This window comes from Macrobrachium nipponense, chromosome 11, assembly GCF_015104395.2.
Source record: "Macrobrachium nipponense isolate FS-2020 chromosome 11, ASM1510439v2, whole genome shotgun sequence".
Lineage (NCBI taxonomy): Eukaryota > Metazoa > Arthropoda > Malacostraca > Decapoda > Palaemonidae > Macrobrachium > Macrobrachium nipponense.
The window spans coordinates 2,157,087-2,180,369 of NC_061087.1; the positions used below are offsets into that span (position 1 = coordinate 2,157,087).

The 23,283-nt window shown below is 36.1% G+C and overlaps 1 protein-coding gene across 4 annotated transcripts in view; it reads left to right on the forward strand.

Annotated features, from left to right (window-relative positions):
* Positions 1-23,283, forward strand: part of LOC135216320 (patched domain-containing protein 3-like) — a 91,731-nt gene that overhangs the window by 13,804 nt on the left and 54,644 nt on the right. For 3 of the 4 annotated variants that reach the window (XM_064251707.1, XM_064251537.1, XM_064251804.1), the window contains exon 2: positions 23,052-23,181. In XM_064251707.1, coding sequence (XP_064107777.1) covers positions 23,052-23,181 — 130 coding nt within the window. Of the gene's footprint in view, positions 1-8,482; positions 8,980-23,051; positions 23,182-23,283 lie in introns of those variants that run through there. The other variant, XM_064251624.1, reaches the window with a different exon arrangement.

Consider the following 23,283-nt stretch of genomic DNA (forward strand, 5'->3'; position numbering starts at 1 on the left):
GGTTATTTTAAAATTGCCCGCACCGACAACGGACGCCTTAAAATGCATGTTTATAAAATATTTTCTGTTTAAAGAAACTTTATCATTCATTCCCCAGAAAATGTGCATACACTCGTGTTACACCCTGTAGCCGTCAAAGAGCAACCCTTGATTAAAGCAGTAGGTATTTCTTGAAAAAAAAAAAAAAAAAAAAAAAAAAAACATATGAAATAGACTTAAACGAGAACGCCACGTTTCATATTATTATCCTTTCAGCTACTTTATAATAGCTTATGGTAGTAGGTCTAGGTATACATGTGAAACTAATTTGAATTAATTTCTATTTAGAAGAAATGAATAGCTTCAGAAAGATCAACCTAAGAAAACTTTAATGAAAGTAAGCCTTTCTTAATGTGTTCGTCAGTTTTGACTCCCACAGCTTTCCAACGAGTCCAAATGAAACAGGATGATATGCAAGGAATTCGATAAAAAATAAAAGACTGAATATATTCGTTTGTATGTTAAGCAATTATGAAAAGTACAAGAAGAAAGACGAACATAGCTAATAAAACAAAAATAACGGGAATAATCAAATAAAGCAGATTTATATATATATATATATAGTATATATATATATATATATATATATATATATATAACATATATATATATATATATATATATATATATATATTTATATATATATATTGTTGATTTAATATTCATTTATATTAGTATCCGAGAGAGTATACTACTGAAATAGACCTAGGCTAATCATGTGTGAAAATCATTTAGAAGTCCAATTTAGTCCCACTAAATGTGTCATGCAAATTATTTTATTGATCAAAGGACAAAATTAGTTTAATTAAAGACTCGAGCGGCAGCAAAGACAACTTCAAAATGCTTCGGTATGCTGGCTGTCATGAAGCTAGAGTTGAGAATAAAATTAGAAATCGTGGACCTATCGGTATATATTTTCCTTACTTTGCAAAATAATTATCTTTAATACTTTGAATAAGTCTACTCAATTCTAATGTCATTTATTTCAAGTATAGCACATTTGAAAGGAAATGTTATTTATTGTTAAGTAAATAATCTGGCACATGCAAATAGCAATATTTCCATAACGAACAATGAATTAAGAATCTACGCCAATTCCTCGTTGGCCGACGGTACCAATTGATTCGTCGAGTATTTTTTATTTTTTTCAGTTGTTTTGTCCCTTTAAGAACAACTGTATTACGAATATGCCAAAATTACTTCCTTGCAGCAGTTCTTCTTCAACAGTTATAATATATATATATATATATATATATATATATATATATGTGTGTGTGTGTGTGTGTGTGTGTGTGTATAATTACTGATTATTCAGCATACGTAAATAAAATTTTTAGATGTTTTGTTACAAGGAAAATTTTAGAATGATATACAATTCATGTATAAAGAGTACTGATTGTTTGCTATAATTTTTTTTTAAGGAGGAGATATTGCTGTTTATTTATATGCATATATAGATTATTGGTGGTTCAAAAGGTAATAAATTTGACTTTCTAATATTTCAGGTATATACAGATTAAAATAGGTGATTCTTTTATGAAAAAATTTCCACTTACATAAATAAACATTTCAAGTTCTTTAGATTTTTAGATAGAGAATTTATAGTTAGGGAATAAGTTTGTCTTATCTAGTTGTATTTGGCTTTCCAATATTTGAGAGATGCAGATTAGAATGCATATTTCTATAGTTTCACGACTATAGTCCTCAGAGCAATAATATTTAGAAATATATACAGTGATGATTAATTCGCTTTGAAGAAAATTACATATTCTTTTATCAAACTAGAAAAGTGCCGCCTTAGTGATTCATCACCACATGTAAAGAGAGTATTCTGTACTTAATCGGGTGATTTAATATGGCCGCCAGAAGTCGCACACTTCCAGGGGGATCTTCATTCTGTTTGTCTCTATAGGTCTTCCTAGTAATTTCATCGACTTACTGGAGCTCGAGAATTCAAGATTGGTGTCATGTAACTGTCCATTTTATCTCATTTGTTTTTCTTTGGCATATCTGTAACGGCGGTTTTTCGTACTGGGGGACTTTGGACTCGCAAAATTTCAGCTTTCCATCCAGGGTAGCAGCTTAGTTGCTAACCTCTCTCTCTCTCTCTCTCTCTCTCTCTCTCTCTCTCACACACACACACACATATATATATATATATATATATATATATATATATATATATATTATATATATATGTACATATATATTGGAGTAGGGAGACGCGTTCTGTCTTTCTCCATTTATTAGCGCCGACGTTTCGTATCAGCTTGATACATTTTCCAGGCTGAAACGATACACATCAATTGCGTATAAGTCAAAAATATACACACAATGTTTACCAACACACCATTAGAAACCTTTTTAATAAATTAAGAATTAAAACAGAGTAAAAACAGAAACACAGAATACAGTGAAAGGGCTAGGAGCGAATACAGAGAAACAAATTAATAATAATAATAATAATAATAATAATAATAACAACAACAACAACAACAACAACAACAACAACAACAACAACAACAACAACAACAACAACAACAACAAGACACCTACCCACAGTGGTAGCGTAAGGAGAACTGACACGAAAAATTGTTATGGAAGGGAGGTAAACAAAACAACAGGTAATTAGGCAATAAACAGTTGGGTGGAAGACGATTGGTGGTTAAGAGAAGGTACAGTTAGCTTAATCATTATTGATTCAAGGGTGGTTAGTTCGTCTATATGTCGGGTTCTTCCTACAATATTAAAATGACTGGCGTCTATGTGTGTTTTGCAACTTTCACTGTGATTTCTTATGTTAGATTGTTCTGGATTTGATAGTCGACAACCCGTTCTATAGCTAATTCCTTGATGAGAGGAAATTCGGACTTTTAGCAGCCTCCTGGTGCAACCGATGTAAGTGCCGAGATCACATCTGGGACAATTATACTTATAAACGACACCGGAGGCAAACAGGGGACTGATCTTATCCTTGACTTGGAAGAGTGAGCCGATAGTTTGGGGGTTTATGGGAATTAGTTTTAAATTAAGGGCAGGCAATTGCTCATTGAATAGGTTGCTGTATTTTTTCCTAAATTTATTATTATGGAGAAAGGGAAATCTAGCAAACATACGGAGCTTGGGGACACTATGGACTATTGGGGGTGGATTGAATTTCAGATTAAGTAGCTTATTAAGGGATCTATGGAAAATTGCTGGAGGGAAATAATTATCCTTAAAGTAATCAGCAAGGAAAGTCACTTCAGTACAGTATGAAAGGTAGACCAGCTTGATGTCAGATTAATGGCTCTATGGAGGAGAGTTGACACGGAATTCATTTTAAAGTTAAAAAAAAAACATGAGCTATAAAAATTGGTCCCCAGGCCAGTAAAGGTGCTCTTTCTATAAATACCAGTATGAAAGCCAGACTCGTCCTTGGATATCCTCACATCAAGGAACGGAAGTGAATTCTGTGTTTCTGTTTCAACCGTAAATCTAATGTTAAGGTGTTGGATGTTTAAATACTCAAGAGAGGTATCAGCATGGTAATTACATCTGAACAAGGCGAAAGTGTCATCTATATAGCGTCTATAAAAGAGTGGGCGGAAATTAGGTGGGCATACATCTAGAGCTTGCTCCTCCAGGGAGCACATAAATATGTTAGCAAAAGTAGGACCCAGAGGGCTTCCCATGGCCATCCCCTCAGTCTGGTTAAAAACCGTATTATTAAAAACAAAGGGCGTATCCAGCACGGCTAATTCTAAAAGCAACTTGAATTGAGTTCTATTAAAATTGTTGAACAAGCAATCGTCAGTGGGAAATAGCCTGTCAAAAATGATGTTGATAGTCTCGACAACGGGAACATTTGTAAACAGAGATTCCACGTCAAAGCTCGCCATGTACAGATCTGAGTCCTGCGTGATAATGTCATCTTTAAAGGAGGCCCAGTTTATTAATGTATATTTGTTGTGAGTCAGTGGTTGGAGTAAAGGGACTAGAAATTTGGCGAGTTTATAGCTAGCAGTGTTAATGGAAGAAGGATGGGTCTCAAAGGAATTCCTTCTTTGTGTATCTTTGGCAGTCCGTACATAAGTCCATATGTAGATCCTGTTACAAAAAGGTCCTGATACGTATTTTCATCTATTGCTTTGGTTTGTTTTAGTGTTCTAAGAAATCTGTTGATTTTATCTTCGGGTTTAGTAATATTGTAAAGGTCTGGGTCACCAACTTTGGTAAATTTTGAAGAGTAATTTAAAAGGTCATTCATTTTTTGTATGTAGTCATGTCTGTCAAGGATAACTGTACCTTTACCTTTGTCTGGACGAGTAATTATTACATTTTTATCTTTGGCTAGGTTTTTCAAAATGTCATAATCATTCTTGGTAAAAGAAAAGGAGCCCATCTAGTTTTAAGATTAATAAAAGAGCTGTGGGCGAGCGCTGAGAATTGTGATCTTAAAAACTCTATATTTTTGCAAAAGGGAAGTTTAATTATTCTCTGAAAAAGTATCTCGAGAGGCAAAAAGAATTGCTGATAATTTGGGGGATAGTTGGGGAGGCAAAAGTCTAACCCTAAGGACAGTAGGAATTCCTCTCTCTTCGAAAGTATTCGTTTGGAAAAATTGAACACAGAATGAATTTTATTATTAAATAAAGGAACGGTAATGCCTAAATTTCGAAGTTTTGTAAAATGTCTGTCTTCAACGGTCCGAACAAAGGAGGAAATAGCCTTATTAAATAAATGGTTAAAAATGATAGAGTCCAATAATGTCAGCGAATTGAGTACACCAGTCCTGAATCTCGTCATTTGGTCATGTGCGCGATGAAGTTCCTTGGTCTTTGAACGTATTTCCAGCTCAAGGAGGTTCCTAGTAGCATCAGTGTAAAACTCAGAGCTGTACAGGGAGGCTTTGTAAACTTTGAACTTTATAAATTTAGGCACTATATTATTGAATTGACAATATCTCAAAAAGTTGAGGTCGAGGTTGATTTTGTTGTATTTCTTGGTGTGTTTCTCCAAGGAACGGTAGTTGGCTAAAAGCTGTGGATCGTATCTCGTTCGTATTAGCGAGTGGAAATCCTCCACTCCTCGGGAACGAAGACGGAGGAGAAACAGGGCGGCAAAGAGGAAGCTTGCGAAAGTCATGGCGCCAGCGAATCGTAGTCCAGCAGGTCAATTCAGCATAGAAGTATGGAGACAGGAGCAATTACTCAGGGATAAACATATTGGAGTAGGGAGACGCGTTCTGTCTTTCATCCATTTATTAGCGCCGACGTTTCGTATCAGCTTGATACATTTTCCAGGCTGAAACGATTACACATCAATTCTCAGCCCTCGTCCACAGCTCTTTTAATAATTTTAAAGCTAGATGGGCTCCTTTTTTACCAAGAATGATTATGACATTTTGTCGACTATCAAATCCAGAACAATCTAACAAGAAATCACAGTAAAAGTTGCAAAACACACATAGATGCCAGTCATTTTAATATTGTAGGAAGAACCCGACATATAGACGAACCAACCACCCTTGAATCAATAATGATTAAGCTAACTGTACCTTCTCTTAACCACCAGTCGTCTTCCACCCAACTGTTTATTACCTAATTACCTGTTGTTTTGTTTACGCTCCCTTCCATAACAATTTTTCGTGTCAGTTCTCCTTACGCTACCGCTATGGGTAGGTGTCTTGTTCGTTCTATTATTATTATTATTATTATTATTATTATTATTATTATTATTATTATTATTATTATTATTATTATTATTATTATTATATATTTTTCTATTATTATTATATTATTTTTAATTAATTTGTTTCTCTGTATTCGCTCCTAGCCCTTTCACTGTTATTCTGTCTTTCTGTTTTTATTCTTAATTCATTAAAAAGTTTTTAATTTTGGTGTTGGTAAACATTGTGTGTAATCTTTTTACTTATACGCAATTTTGATGTTGTAATCGTTTCAGCCTGGAAAAATGTATCAAGTGATACGAAACGTCACGGCGCTAATAAATGATGAAAGACAGAAACGCGTCTACCTACTCCAATATGTTGTATCCCTGAGTAATTGCTCCTGCCTCCATACTATATATATATATATATATATATATATATATATATATATATATATATATATATATATATACATACATACATATATAAATGTTCTGTTACAACAGAATTCCATCTAATAAAAGGAGCCCATAAAAACACCAAAATATATAGAGAGAAATACTACATTTCAGAGATTGCTGTCTCCCTCTTCAGGTAGATGAATGAGAAAAGTTACAGGAAAGGTGGTATTTATACCAAGAGGACCATCCAAAGATAAGCCAATTTAGGTCACTCCCACTGATAATCTTCCTTTAATCTTCTTAAACATTGGTTGAATGAAAACCCTGTCGATGGCATCTGAATCCCATGCTCCTTTTGAGATGTTCATCACCTGCCTCTGTTTAATCAGGACCGATTCGATTATTTGACTCATGTACCGGCAGTTGCTGCTATAAATTATACGTGACAAATTCCAGTTTATTCTATGGTTGTGTTCATTTATATGGTTGGAAATAGCTGAGTTCTGTTGTCCATACCTAACTGACCGTTTATGTTGTATTAATCTCTTGGGAAGTGATTTTCCTGTAAATCCAATGTAAGATTGGTCACAGTCCCGGCATGGGATTTCATAAACGCCTGTGTCCTTGGGGGATGTCTTTTGTTGGGCGTTAATCAGGGATTTGGCTAAGGTATTTGGGTAAGTAAATGCAAAAGGGTTAGATTTTCCGAGGGTCTGGGTCACCGTCTTAATCCTGTCCAGGTGTGGAATTTTTATTTTATTGTTGGGTGTGTCTCTGGTCTTGTCTTCAGGGGGTTGGTAGAAAATTATGCTTGCTTTGTGAATTGCTTTCTCAATTATATGGTCAGTATACCTTAAAGACGAAAGCTGCTTACGAATTAGTTCAAATTCTTTTCCCAGGAAATAGCTATCAAGATAGGCATAGCCAGCAACCTATTCTTAAGAGCCCTGATTAAACAGAGGCAGGTAATGGACATCTCAAAAGGAGCATGGGATTCAGAGGTCATCGACAGGGTTTTCATTCAACCAACGCTTAAGAAGATTAAAGGAAGGTTACCTGTGGATGGACTTCTTGGTATAAATACCACCTTTTCTGTAACTTTTCTCATTCATCTACCTGAAGAGGGAGACAGCGGTCTCTGAAGTATAGTATTTCTCTCTCTATAATTTGGTGCTTTTATGGGCTCCTATTATATATAATATATATATAATATATATATATATCTATATATATACTATATATATATATATATATATGTGTGTGTGTGTGTGTGGGTGTGTATAACTAATAACCCATTTCCCCTTATAACAAGTTTCTCATACGAACGACCACAGGAACAGTCACTACCAACCTCTACCTTTAACTTACAAAGTACGTCCACACCCTTTTCCTTTTCATACGTGAGTATCTTGCCGATCACCTACCAACACAATTTTCCCCTCACGACAACCACACAATACTTTAATTAGTACATTGTGCCATTATATAATGTATATATATACACATTCATACATACATATATATTACAGGCAGATAGCGAAACCAGTCATTTAGTCATTTCCCGTTCTGCCTGAAATTTCAGACAGATAGCGGAATGCACTTGGGACAGTTGATCCCCCGGGCTAGTACAAAACACAGCGAAGCAGTGACTCATCTACACTGTTTCGCCGTGTTTAGTACTAGTCCTTTTGGGCTTAAATGTATTTCGCCGTGTTTAGTACTAGTCCTTTTTTGCGTTCCAATGTATTTCGCCGTGTTTAGTACTATAGCCCCTTGATGATCAAATGTCTCTTAGGTGCATTTCGGTATCTACTTGATATTCAAGGAAGTTTGTGAAATGCCTAGTTTAACTACCCTTACATAGTTATTAGACGTATAGGACATATAGTACCCATGACTCGGTCCTTGCATGCGTGGGTGTGAATGTACCGATGGATTTTGGAAGCTACTTTTTTTGTGTTATAATACAATTTACATGACTATTGTAAAGCCTTCGAAAAAAGCTTGTATTTAAAGTCAATTACTTTGCGAATGTAATATTAAAGTTGACGGTAAGGATATGTTAGTATGCGCCTTATTACTTTTTGAATATGTTTTTATTTGCTCTTTATTTATGAACGACAGAAGACTAATGATTTTAACAGATATTGTAATTGAAAATAACACAGCTACTTAGGTTGTAATGCGCCTATTATATATGTTTCTTACCTTATAAAAGTGCTCACCAGAATTCTAAACTTGTTATAAACGCAGAAGAGATCCGAGTCCTTCACTGATAAAAATTATCAGAGTTTTTAAGGGCGACTTTCTTATAACTACTGGTGACGATTATCACTGATTAGTGAACGAGAGGTGATCTCTAGGTAACTCTACGTTCATTGGCAGAGATAAACTTTAACATCCTTCACGGCTGCGTTAAAAACAACTTTTTCGAAAATTTTGCTCAGTAAGACACGAACAGCGTGTTTGTTTACCTCTATCTCTCTCTCTCTCTATCTCTCCTTCTTGCAGTACATCGTCTGACCTGAAGTTTCAGGAAGATATTTCAGTTCGTCGGTAATCGAACGACAAGTTATATCACCTCTTCTTGGATTTCACTTTCAACCGTCAAAGTTTCTTAATTTGTATATCATGGCAGATATTTCTCTCGGAACTGGCACGTTCATTTAGCTTTTTTTGTTGTTAACCTTCGTCGAGAATAACACAAAAATCGTTGGAAGCATAACAAAATATCATTCGTTAAGCAGTCATTTGCAGCTGATGAAATTAAGTAACGTTGCTTGATTTGGCAAGATCTTGCAACACTTCTGCAATGGGGAGCGACGGCAATTGCATGACTAGAGTGAGCGAGGCTGTGGTCAATTCCTTGGAGAGTTTCTTCTATAGGTGAGTTACCCTGATGATTCTTGTTTCTTTTTCAGACAGTCTGCGAAAGCAAACTTAGTATATTAACTGCCAGGCATTTTCTGAATCGTTACTAATGTTAATCAGTGAACCTGGTGAATATGTTATCGAAACTTGGCGAAAGTCGCCTAAACTCGCTGGGTAACCAATCTTATCAGTGACTTAGGTGTATCTTTTCTATCGCCTTTTTTTTTATCTTTGGGTCTTTGACCCTTTTAAATATCATGTGTAAGGCTTTTGTAATCATCATAGTGGAGGAGTGTCATTCAAGTTATTTGCACGATTAAAAATGAAGTGAAATTAGTAAAGTAACATTGTCCAACAGAACATTGTCTAACACAAGAATTCGTGAGTGGATACCCAGCGACGCTGGATTTGTTGCGTAGATAAAATATCTACGTATACATATACGAATATATACTATATATATATATATATTATATATATGATACTATATATATACATACCATATGTATGTATATGTATATGTATAGATATATATATATATATATATAGATATATATATATATATATATATATATGATATATATATGATGTATGTATAGATATATATATATAGATATATATATATATATAATATATATATAGTATATGTAAATATATATATATAACTTTTTGTCATATATACCATGATTTTTTTATAGATTTACAAATAATAAGCCACAAATATTATTTAATAATAATAAAAAAGTAAAAAAAAAAAAAAAAAAAAAAAAAAAAAAACAAAAAAAAAACAAAAAAAAAAAAAAAAAGAAAAAAAAAAATCCTGTCATTGCTCAGTTGTCAAAAGTCGCTGTAGGTACATCGTTGTTTCTAAATCAGGCAGAGGTTCGAATCCCTCTGGAAACGAAGCACTTATCAGTTCTATTTCTCCTTGGTTGTAAGTTATTCTCGAGTATAGTGTACTGGATGTTAAACGATATGTGTGGCTTAATATACTCCTGTATTTTCATATATTTGTGGGGGATGCATACCAGACACCCCCCCACCCCCCCCACCCCCCCCCCCCCCCCACCCCCCCGAGAATAGTTAGAACCCACGAATAGTTGGAACCCCTATAAAATGCTTAAAACCTCCTTTTTTGTTAGTTAAAACTCAAGAAAAACCCATTGAAAATGTTCATACCTGGTATTTTTAACAGTTTTATCACGTAAAGTGCATTTTATGATGAAAATGATGAAAAAAAGAATCCGTGAATTTGTGGACATTTCTGATAGGAAAATACCGCAAATAGGTGAATTTTCTTCGAATAATCCAGGAAATGTTCCAGGGAGAAATCAGTGAATGTGAGTCCGCAAATCCGGAGAATGCGAATTTGGGGGTCCACTGCATATATATATAATATATATAAATATATATATATAGAGATTATATATATATATTATATACTATACTATATAATTGCTTAAAAAATCACTGTAGATGCATGTGTGTATATATATATATATATATATATATATATATATATATATATATATATGTGTGTGTGTGTGTGTGTGTATAATAAGCAGTATTATATACAGATGTATACACAAAATATATATAACTATATATGTGTGTATATAAACATTTATGTATATACGTATATCTATACCTATGAGTACAATCAGCCTCAGAGGACGCTTTGGCTATAAATAGTTCAAGTTTAACCAGCTGTAAATGGATACGGGTATCAAGAAAGATGGGGAGGGGTTTGCAACCTCATCTCGAAGACTTGCTTAGAAAGCTGTACGCATCCGACACCAAAACCTTCCAAAGAAGGAAAAAAACGTGTCATCAAATCCAATAGAGAAGTAAATATTCAGAGGAGTCGTGGAAGCCTGTCGACGTGAGCTCTGCTGGACGCTGGGTGGGGGCGAGGGGGCCGCTATTCAAGGAGTGTCATCCTGACCGGGAAATTTATCCATCAGTTTTCAAAATTATGAACTTTGTATCCGAGGGGGGGAGGGCTGTAGGCCTCCTCTGCCGTATATTTGGATGTGGTTCCATTGTGAATCCAGAGTATCCTTGAAGAAGACCATAGATGGCTGTAATGGCTGTCAGCTTAGGGATGAATATAGAAGTTATTGTAGCATTTTTTGTGTCCCTCCGTGATTGGGATAAATACTGAAGACTTGTGAATATTTGCCAATGAATCGTGGAAGCCGCATTGCATTAGCAGTTGAAGAAAATGAAGGCGGTGTGTTTGTGTGTGCGTCATACATTTGTGTGTATATCGGCTGATCCATACACAAATTTATCCATGTATAAATAATCATGAAAAAATACATAGAAAACTAGGTATGATTGAGATATAATAACAATCTACGGGCATAACCAGCCCCGTTTTAGGGAATCCCTTCTCACCCCAACCCCCATCGGAGGGGGACGGGGAAGGTAGGATGAAACCCCATTACAAACCATCTTAGGGGTCCTCACTATAACCCTGCCAGGTTTCCTGCCTATTAGACCAGCCTTGGCCGTGATTGAATGACAGACGGACGGACAGACATAACGCCCATTATAGTAAGGTTGCACTTTAGCAGAGGTAAATTAGTACTGGCATCTTATAACGGAAGTATGAGTCTGCGTTCACCTCTTTCTCTCTCTCTCTCTCTCTCGCAAGCTATGTAATTCTTTCTGTGCCAAATAATAACGAAAAGTTAATTTTTATCAGCAACATGGCTCGCTCAAGATAAATGGCCAAGGATTCAGTAACGGCTACTATGATAAGATAACGACCATCGCATAGAAAATACCATTAAATGTTCTTAAGCTCTGAAGAATTTTCGTTAAAAGAGAAATTCCCGTTTTGAAGGAGAGGTCCTCTGTACTACAAATATTTGCATAAGAACCTGTCGCTTTTATTTAGAAAACTGTTTCATATTTACCGATTCGTTCTCTTACCCGTAATCGTACATTATATATAAAGTTCGTTACGGCGTGTGACTATCTGAATTTTAAGATAGTTTGAACAGTTGTCATGCGTTGCTTAACAAGGTCATCCACAAGCTTTGCGAGAGTTACGGCAGTCATTGCATCTCCCAAGCAAAGGAACGTAACATTTGACTCTAAATACCAAGTAATCATTCATTACGGCAGTCATAACATCTCCCAAGCAAAAGAATGTAACATTTGGCGCGGTGATTACCAAGCAATCATTCATTACACCGTCTCTTCCGATCGTTGACAAGAAATAATGGGTCTACGTTCCTGGGCAGGTGATCCCTGGTGAAGTCCAGAATATGTAGCGAACATTACCTTACAGACCTTACATCTTGTTCGGGTTGCCCCAGGTCCCTCAGTGTACCTTACAGACCTTACATCTTGTTCGGGTTGCCCCAGGTCCCTCAGTGTACCTTACAGACCTTACATCTTGTTCGGGTTGCCCCAGGTCCTTCAGAGTGAGGCCCCCCTAATGTCTACCAGAGAGTTGCTAGTGCATCTTCCGGTATATTTTGCATCTTCCAATCTTGGATGGTCTGGGATGCAGCTTAGATATTTGTGGAGCTTATTCTTAAACACATCTACGCTCACTCCTGATATATTCCTCAGATGAGCGGGCAACGCATTGAATCGACGCTGCATTGTCGATGCTGGTGCGTAGTGGATTAATGTCGTGTGTGGTTTCCTTATTTTTGCTCGTATAGTTTTGGGCACTATTAATCTACCTCTGCTTGCTCTTTCTGATATTTTTAGCTGCATGATGTTTTCGGCAATTCCTTCTATGTTTCCATGCCCTAATTATCATGTAGCGTTCTCTTCTCCTTTCTAGACTATATAATTTTAAGGGTTGTAGTCTTTCCCAGTAGTCAAGATCCTTAACTTCTTCTATTCTAGCTGTAAAGGACCTTTGTACACTCTCTATTTGTGCAATATCCTTTTGATAGTGTGAGTCCCATATCATATTGCAATATTCAAGTGGACTACGAACATACGTTTTATAAAGCATAATCATGTGTTCAGCTTTTCATGTTTTCAAGTGCCGTAACAACATTTCCATTTTTGCTTTACATTTTGCCAATAGAATTGCTATTTGATCATTGCATAACATGTTCCTATTCAACATCACACCAAGGTCTTTAACTGCTTCCTTATTTGTGATTGTCTCATTATTAGGTCCCTTATATGCAAATAGCTTTCCTTCTCTGTCTCCATAATTTATTGATTCAAATTTATCAGAGTTATATACCATCCTATTTACCTCTGCCCAATCATATACTTTGTTAAGGTCTCTTTGTAGCGCGTTCCTATCTTCATCACAATTAATTTCTCTACTTATTCTTGTGTCATCGGCGAAACTACTCACTACCGAGTCCTTAACATTACTGTCAATGTCTGCAATCATAATAACAAACAGTAAGGCAGCTAACACCGTACCTCGTGGCACACCGGATATTACCATAGCTTTATCCGATTTCTCATCGTTTGCAATAACTGTCTGTTTTCTGTTGTGTAAAAATTCTTTTAACCATTTTCCTACTTGGTCCACTATATTATGTTTTCTAATTTTCTTCGCTAATATATTATGATCTACCTTGTCAAAAGCTTTTGCAAAGTCTAGATAAATCACATCTGTTTCATTTCCGTTGTTCATATTTTTGTATATGTTCTCACGGTGGACTAACAGTTGGGTTTATGTACTTTTTTCCGGGTACAAAACCATGTTGTCCTATATTAAACAAATTATTTTTTATTAAATGTTTCATAATATTTTTCTTCATTACCCTTTCATACACTTTCATAATATGTGATGTTAGACTCACATGCCTATAATTACTTGCCTCTAGTCTTGATCCACTTTTGAAAGTAGGGGTAATATATGCTAATTTGTGCTTATCATAAATCTTGCCTGTATCTACACTTTGTCTTAATAATATTGTCAGTGCTGGAGTCTTGCAGTAGATCTTAAGGCCCGTCCACACTAGGAAACATTGCTTGCAAACAATGTTTGCCCACTGGTTCCATGCAACGTAAAAACACCATACAAACAAAGAATGTTTGCAAACAATTTTTCCTGTCCTGTCCTCAGTTGACGTCAGGATACTTGTCGGTGCAGTAGCCTCTGTGTTCTACTTGGCTATTTTAATGCGCTCGAGGAGGGATAAGAGAAAGGAAAAGCCCACCTTTGATGGCGGGGAGATTCAATTAGGCTTCTTTTCTTTTCCCTTTTCTTTAGTGGTGTCCGATAAATGCCATTTATAGGGAGGAATAGGGATTCAATGATGCATGCATTTTTTTTTCTTCAAAATCTGAATAATACATTTGATTGGGAGGTACTTTATTCACATCGGCCTATTCGCTCCATCTTCCCCCTAACCCCCGACCCCCGAACATCCCAGGATGCACCGAACTTCCTTTACCGCCCTCTATTGCTTGAAAGCAGCGATGGATAGATATAACGATTATTTCAAACACTTCCCTCACCAACGAAGCTTAAATACGTTCTCAAAAGATTTTCTGCTCAGAATAACTTTTTCTTTCATTTCCCACAATATTTGCGTAAATTCGTGTTAAACCCTGTATATACACTACATACATACATACACATACGTATATACACATACATAGATATAGATTATATATAAACATATACATACAATGTACGTGTATATATACATATATGCATGTATGCATATGTATATATAAACATATACTTACATTATAAATGTGTATATATACATATACACACAGAAACACCAAATGTTTTCCATTCTGGATGGGAAATAAATATGTGATAAAAATCGTTTGCAAACAATGTTTCCTGTTGTGGACAGGCCCCTAGAAGTTAGGTATGCGCTGCACTAGGCTACAGGGAGGTGCGAAAAGCAAATTGAGAGAGTGAGCAATGGCTATTTCATTGATTGGCTCCATCTCATGAGTGAGGGGGGAGTGTGTCTCATAAAACGGGTGAGAACCGTCTGTATGTTATTTATGGAAGCGTCCTTTGTAGAGAATTTCTGTCAGGAACTTTGCGAATAGGTGAAACTTGAGGCGAAATAAAGAAGATAATATGTAGTCACTTTGACAGGTAGAAAAAAAAGTGATCGTTGGAAGGAGAATGAGGGAGGAGACTTTTGGGGTAGATTCACGCTACAGTAAAATATGTCATAAACCAAGGTCCTTTAAATATACTCACAATGTATTTAAAGGAACTCAGTCATAAACATACGTTGGGAATTAATCTCTTGTATATAAAAAACAGGTTGAAAACAAGTCGAAGACTGCAAGTGGAGAACTATACTTTTGGCAAATACTTGATGATCGTATGAAGGACTGGTTAGAACTAGAAGAAAGTCGATTTCTTGTATTCAGAATATAATTGTGATATGTGAACGTTAGGGAACTGACCATGGTCAGCCTGTACGTATTAAACATTGTTATTATTTCTTTTTTATCAGTTGTTTTCATTGCTTATTTACTAGATGTGCGATGGCGATGAGAGCGACATTTGTTACAAGGACAGATTTCCATTCCTTTTTTCTTTGTTCCTTCATCCCTCGGGTTAGACTATTTGTGTTTACCTCTTGCAGAGTCTCTCGTTCCTTGGTTTACTTAGAAGGCACGAACGACGGAATGTATTGATTGCCTACGCCCACACGAACCCTGTCTTCGGATAATCTTTACTGTGTATTTCGCAGTTACAAACCACATGTCTTTCTGTCTACATACAGGGTAACAATCAATGTTTGTATGGCAACTTTCATGAACTTTGCTGCTTTGAAAATAGCTAGTGAACCTTAAAGACATAGTTTGAGGCCCAAATCACTTTTGTTCGCTGTCTGGATAAGAGAGTGAGAGGGAAAGGGTTAGTTTCAACATCTGTGATTCATAGATATTAGGGTAATAATTCTAATCATTCAATGAAATTTGCTGCTGTCAAATCTACGAGAAATAAAAATGTCTGGAGAAATTTTGCTTATCTGTTCCTGTATATATGTTGACAATTGCGTTGATTAGCCCAGTGTTAAATAAGAAAGTTCATAGGGTAAAAGAGAAAGTTGCTTGAGGTGTAAGCTAATCTCAGGCATATACGAGAGAGAAGGAGAGAGTTATGGTGGCTTATCGTAAAAATTCGGGAACTTATCAGTGTTATCGAAACAGTCGTAGAAGTAGCAATAATAGTTGCAGTATCATCTTTAGTATTTCTGCCGGTGTAATTTTTTTCCCAGTTCGTCAGTTCTCGAGGTATGATGATGTGGTCAGGAATAAAATTATTGTAGACACTCCCGTCCCAGCTCACAATATGATGTCTCGTAGCAATAATAAAAATCTGTTTTGAAATTTGTCACGCTGGCAGGATCACAGTGTAATTTTATTACAATTTGACTTCGGAAAGATTCAGGCTACATGATCTTGTGATTTTTTTTTTTTTTTTTTTTTTTTGCTGAAGCAGTGTGGATATCTTAAATTTCTTGGGTACACTGATTGACAAGTGGGGGAGTTGTGTCAAAACGGTCTGTACGAACAAATAGAGCAAGGGTGGCCAGACTTTTGAACTCCGAGATCTACTCTAAAGACAAACTTTTACTATCTTCCGTACTACATAATCATATTTTTACGTGGAAAAAAAATAAAAAGCGCTCTAGTACGATAAAACATGAGTACAGTTGCTTCATATATATATATATATATATATATATATATATATATATATATATAATACATATACATATATATATATATATATATATATATATATATATATATATGTGTGTGTGTGTGTGTGTGTGTGTGTGTGTGTGCTTGTATTTTTGTTTGTTTATATAGGATTGTGGGGGAACGGCGATCGACCAAACAAGTGTCCGTGATCGACTGTTTGGCCACCTCTGAAATAGACCTACTTGCGCCATCATCATTATCATCATAGCAGCAAGCTCATCTAAAGTCACATGGTGCTACTTTGGCTTGTTACCTACGTGTCACCTATTCCGAGGTGCTAGTATGTAAAAATGGCAGAAACTCCTTGGGACGCTCTGTTTAGTACTAGCCCCTTCGGTGCAATGTAGGGATTACTTAAGATTCTTTGCAGCGTCCCTTCGGCCCCTAGCTGCAAATACTTTCGTGTTTCATAGTGCAATTGCTAGGCTTTCCTCCTGCTACACCTTTCAGACCTTTTACTGTCAATTTCCGTTTCAGCGCTGAATGGCCTTAGTTGCCCCAGTGCTTGGCATTATGCCAAAAATCTTTATATATCAAATCAAAGTATTGTCTACACCCATTTCTATATTGTGTGGTCGACAAATTATATTAATAATATCTTCTTGTGTGGTCGACAAATTATATTAATGATATCTTCTTGCGTCTGTCTACATTTACTGAACGGTGTTTGAATACTACTATGAGATTCAGGGCCTCTGTAACACGGTTTTTTCGCAATAACTTTTTATCTATCCATTTCATAAATATAACGCTTATTCAGAATACATATTATATCAACACATAAATTTTGAGTGTATTCTGCACTACGTAGGTTGAATAAATTTGGTACTTATAATGTAAAAGTGACCTTTTTTGAAGACGGGCCAACTTACTCAGAGAAAAGGTTTCGAACGCACTTGTTACGTAACTTATGACATCATTTCTTCCCTCTTTCTCGATGGATGATTGGCTATACGTAACGAAGGCTAAACCTCTGGCAACAATGACCTACAAATTTAAATACAAGAAAAGCAGTACACCTTTATGAACTCTGGAACCTCTCCACTGATAATTGTCATAATGAGCAAACCAACAAAATATGTTAATAAATACAAAAAACACTTCGATTATTAGTCTAACTCCCAAAATAAGTTTCCAAAGAAATTACAGTCTACTTTATAGGTCACAATCAGATTGACAAGATGTAGGGAATAGTTGGTAATTACCAAAAACACAGTAGACAAGCTTGATTTGATAACTGCTATATCCAATGTCAAGCAATTTTTATTTATTGGCTATCTACCTATTTACTGAAAAAAAAATAGCCGGTACCGTATATTGGCTTTAAACCTTCACCAATAATTATCGTCAGAATGGTGACTTCATGAGGCTCCACCCACTTTCGCCTCGTTATAATTCAGGATAACACTGAAGGCTACCATGGGCATTGTTGGATTAGAAAATTTAACTTCTGGCTATAAAAACTAATTTCTCGAGTAGTTGCAAGAAGTGCTAAATGATCCTCAAGGATCCCAGCAGTTGGTCTAAACGTTTAATTCATGTATATTACTGCTATACTGTTGCGGCACTACTGCTACAGTAGTATTACTACGCTAGCACTGATGCCCCACCCACATCTATGTATCGTTCCGCCATTCATAAAATCTTTGGGTTTCAGAGCCGATGGAATTTCTGTCTGGTGGATGGGCGGGGCAACATTTAGTCAAAAGGTGTTTGTTTACCTTGCTTACGTAGTGAATGTTTTTCGACTCTTGGCTCGTAATCATTGGCCATGGCGTCGGCTAGATCATTTTTACTCTATAAAAATTAAAACTATCGGGTTTAGGTTATTGATAATGCTGACAAAATTGTGTGTGGTTGTAAAATATACATATGTCAACTTTCAGCTACATCCGATGCTTTGACAAGGAGCAAAGTCCAAAAAACCATGTTACAGAGACCCCGAATCTCGGAGTAGGTAGCTAATAAGCCAAAGTAACACCAGTCACATCAGAACCTATTGTAGAATGCCAAACATGGAGAAAAGTCCGTAGGCTTTTTAAACCTCATCCTTTGGTGTACCATTCAAATGATGGAATTTGCTGTTAGAATGGCATTTAGTCTAACATTAGAAGGTTTAAGACAATGGTGGTGTTGAGGATTTCCACATAATTTGAAACAGTGCATAGAGACTTATTAGAGCTACTGGGCTGTGAAATTCGTGTAACTCCAGCATTGATGAGTCAGTAGCAACACTCTACTCATGGTATTATTACGTCTATAAGTGTTTGAGGAGAACCGTGATGAACATGTGAATATACTACACACAAGGGTATGTGGGACTGTATGTACTGTAGCTATATGCAAGGAGATAAGCAAGCAGGTAGACCGGCGAGCAAAGATGTATTATTTTTTTTTCTCTTAATGATAAGCGACAGAATGCTTGTCATTACCTTCTAGTGTCTGGGACAAGCGACGCATCAGAGCTTGCATCGGACGTGACGTAATTTATTCGCCAGACAGTTTTTTTAACAATTGGCAAAGACCTTAGAAAGATAGGAACACTGTGCTGGGAAAAGACCGCCTTATCTTGTCCAGACACAGTTTGTGAGGTCGAGGTGATATGATACGCCATTGTTGTTCCTCGCCTTTTAGAAGAAAGTACGCATTTTTTAGTTTTCTGCAAAAGAAACCTGTTGAAATGGCGTTGTCTGTCCGTCCGCACTTTGGCTGTCCATCTTCAGATCTTAAAAACTACTGAGGCTAGAGGGCTGCAAATTGATATGTTGAACATCTACCTTCCAATCATCAAACATACCAAATTGCAGCCATCTAGTCTCAGTAGCTTTTGAAGTTAGCCATAATCGTATGCTAGCAGCGCTATGGGTATCAACAACACAGCCGTGGCTGAAAGTTTCATACAGCATTATACATTGTACAGAAAACTCGATTCTGCCGGATCAACTTCGGCAAATTTTTTACTTTTTTTTCAGTTCACTCCATCGATGTTAAGTGTATATCGGCGAAGATGGTGAGCTGAATAAATAAGGACGTCATAGCTCAATAAAACCCGAGTTGTAAACAGCCATCAAATAAGAATAATTTCTACTGTCTTGCATACGTATGTACAATATGAATACGAAGATTATTTTTGCTAAATTATTGATTGTCGCTTTGTAGTCATTTTACTTCTTTTTTTTTTTATCAAATTTCGTGTCAACCCTATTCTTATGCCTAAACTAAAACAATTTTGCAAAAATCAGGAATCTTGAGACTAGAGTGACCAAATTTATATTGGAAAATATATCAATCTCTCTCTCTCTCTCTCTCTCTCTCTCTCTCTCTCTATTTTCCTATCTGAACATTATGGTATTTCTCTCCTACTGGTTGCTCGCTGGCCATGCCAACCAGATCGCCAAGATTTGAATAATATAGAGGAAAGTAGCACCGGCTGAAGAACAGTAGATGTTAGTGTTTTTGCGTTTCTGGTAATTTAATGAAGAACTCTTCCTTAAGAAACTGAATCGATCGAAATCTTTGATATAAAACCAGGTCTGAAACTTGACGATTCATCTTATACCCTGTTGTTGTTGTAATTTGTCCAGTGTTTTATTTTTACTGTAAGCTGTTAGATTCTTATTTTAACCACTGAATAATTTATATTCTACCGTAAACAACTTTATATACTTTATCAGTTTTCTATATTATTGGTCGTTTACTCAGCGTTACGAACCAATACAGATTTTATGTTCTTTTAACTATAAAAACTTACGTCTCTTTTTAGCTTGAGAATGTTACCAAGAAACAACGAAACGCTTCGCTAATAAAATGGGGTGGTTCTTTTTTATATACATATAAGTATATCAGTGTACATGCATGTATATATACATGTATGTATGTATTCAAGTGAATATAGATTATATGAATAACAAGTATGGTCAATTTCAAACTGTTCAAGAATGAAGACGGATTCTAGGTCGTTTGTGTTTCCGTAGACGCCTTCCTGAATTGATTACATCTTATCAATACAGGAACTGTATAAAACTGTCTATCACAAACCATTGCAAGTAGCAAGCAAGTCTGGTCTAGCATTAATCAACGCATTGCCTTGAGACGGCGTGGGTAGTTTGGAGGCCAAGACAAAGGCCAGACACTGTGCAATGTCTTCCCTCCCACCCCCCGCCCCCCCACCCCGGCAACCCCCCCCCCTCTCGCCACGACAAGAGAAGGAAAGACTGCGAGCAAAAAATATCTACTTTAGGAAGCTAAAGTTTAAATTACTTCAGAAATTCAGAATACTTGCAGTTGTAAACTGTGCCTCGATGATGAGCGCTCATCGCAAAATTTGACAAATATACAATTTTAAAAGTCTTTTCTTTCTAAATTTATTATTCTCTGTTATTTTCTGTGTCAGCAGTAGGACTTAGCATATATCCTAAACATATACGCTCTCGTACTCGTGTACAAATATATTTTTGTATACACATAGTATTTATGTGTATGCATGTCTATAGATATGTTTATGTGAGTTTGTACCCTAATACACGGAGACGCGGAAACTCATAACCACAAACACACATTTATATATAATTTATGCATATATATATATATATATATATATATATATGCACGTATATATGTGTAAATCACTCAAGTCTAGTTTATATCTGGTATCACAAATCAAGCCAAAGCTTTACGTACTGATAAATGTGACCAAGAAGGATGCAGATATGGCACACACATGATCTTGACAAAAAACAAGGCAGTAAAACTAAATGTAAATACTTAGAAGTAAACAAGTTACAAAGTGATTTTGTGGGTTTCTTTTTCAATTTTTCAAACAAGGCAATGTCACATCACGTCTATGAACTCCGTAAAAAGGTAGCGCCGTCAGTGTGGCTCATGCGGTGCACTGTAGGCATTACTTAAGGCTCTTTGCAGCATCACTTCGGCCCCTAGCTGCAACGCCTTTCGTTCTTTTAACTGCACCTCCGCCTATATTCTATTCCTTCCATCTTCTCTGCACCCTCTCCTTACAGTTGATTCACAGTGCAGCTGCTTTGAGGTTTTCCTCCTGTTCATCCAGCAGTTCCCAAGTAAGGGTAAATTACCCCACTGGGGGTAATTTTGCATTTGCTGGGGGTAACGACAGTTTTCATTTTGACAGGTGCTGTAATATATTTTGTAGCAAACTGGATTTTTGGGACTCAAAATTGAAAACTGGCAGAATAGCTGCATTTCCTAAGTTAGGAGAGTTTTTGGAAGATACAGATTCTATACACTTGAGTGATATGGAGAGTATAATGACTGCGCATTTAAATAGTCTGCGTCTGAGGATGGAAGAATATTTCCCTGAAATTAACCCACTCAACTATGCTTGGATTCAGAATCCATTCACATGTAACACTGAACATATATCTGCCAGATGAACCAAATGGACTCGCAGAAGATATACTTGAAATAAAAGCAAGCTACATCATACAAATGGAATTTTCACTCCATGAAATTATCTTAATTTTGGATTAGCCGTAACAAAGAGTTCCCTCTGGCAAGTTTAGAAGCAGTTAAAATGCTTTTACCATTTGGTTTAACTTACATGTGTGAGGCAGGCTTTTCAGCTCTTTTGACCATCTGAACCAAAGAGGGAAATAAATTGAACCCAGAAAATGACACCAGATGTGCCCTTGCAAAACTATCTCCTCGCATTACTAAAATGATCTCAAACCGAAGGTGTCATTTTCAAACTACTGAAGATTTTTTATTAAGTACATATATATACATTTTTCCCCTTATTTTCAACTGAAGGTGTGATTATTTACATGAAATTATTTTATTTCTTTCCAGCAGAAGTATTTATTGATTTATTTGTCATTTTTCACCCTGATGAACATTATTTCAATTATATATTCTCTCCATTTATTTTCAACCTTATTATATGTATATATGTATTTTTTTCAACATTAGTACTTCTTGATATATTTGTTTCAATAATATAATATACAGGAAGGTTCAACCAACTAAAAGAATTTGTTTTACATTAATCATGTACAAAATAATAGATATAGTGTGGGGGTAACGAGCTTGCTCCTAGCCGGGATTTTGAAGTAAGTGGGCTTAATGACCAAAAGTAATTGGGAACCGCTGTGTTAATCCATTCAAACCTTTTATTGTCAATTTCCGTTTCAGCGCTGAGGGACCTCATAGACCCCAGTGCTAAGCCTCTGACCTAAATTCAATATTCAATTGAATTCAGAGAAAAGAAAAAACGCCATTTCCTTATCGCCTACAAAGGAACTGTTTGATAGAGGATGCCATTCCGTGGGACGAAAAGTGCTTAGGACGGTAAGATATTGAACAAAATCGTTCGTATGTCTTTTTCCTTTTTTTATGACAAAGATTTTTCTCTCTGGCAGGTTTGGAAGGAAAGCTGCCTCAGTTCCCTGGGCTTTCATCGTTGGAAGTTTGATAGCAACGGGACTTGCCTGCCTCGGCTTTCTCAACTTCTATGTCGAACGAAAGCCTGAAAGACTGTGGATTCCACAGGTGAGTTTTTTTTTCTTTTTAACAAGGGTAATCATAGTAATGATAAGGAAGTGAGAGAGAGAGATTAGATACAAATGATGTAACCCTTATCATAATGTTTCA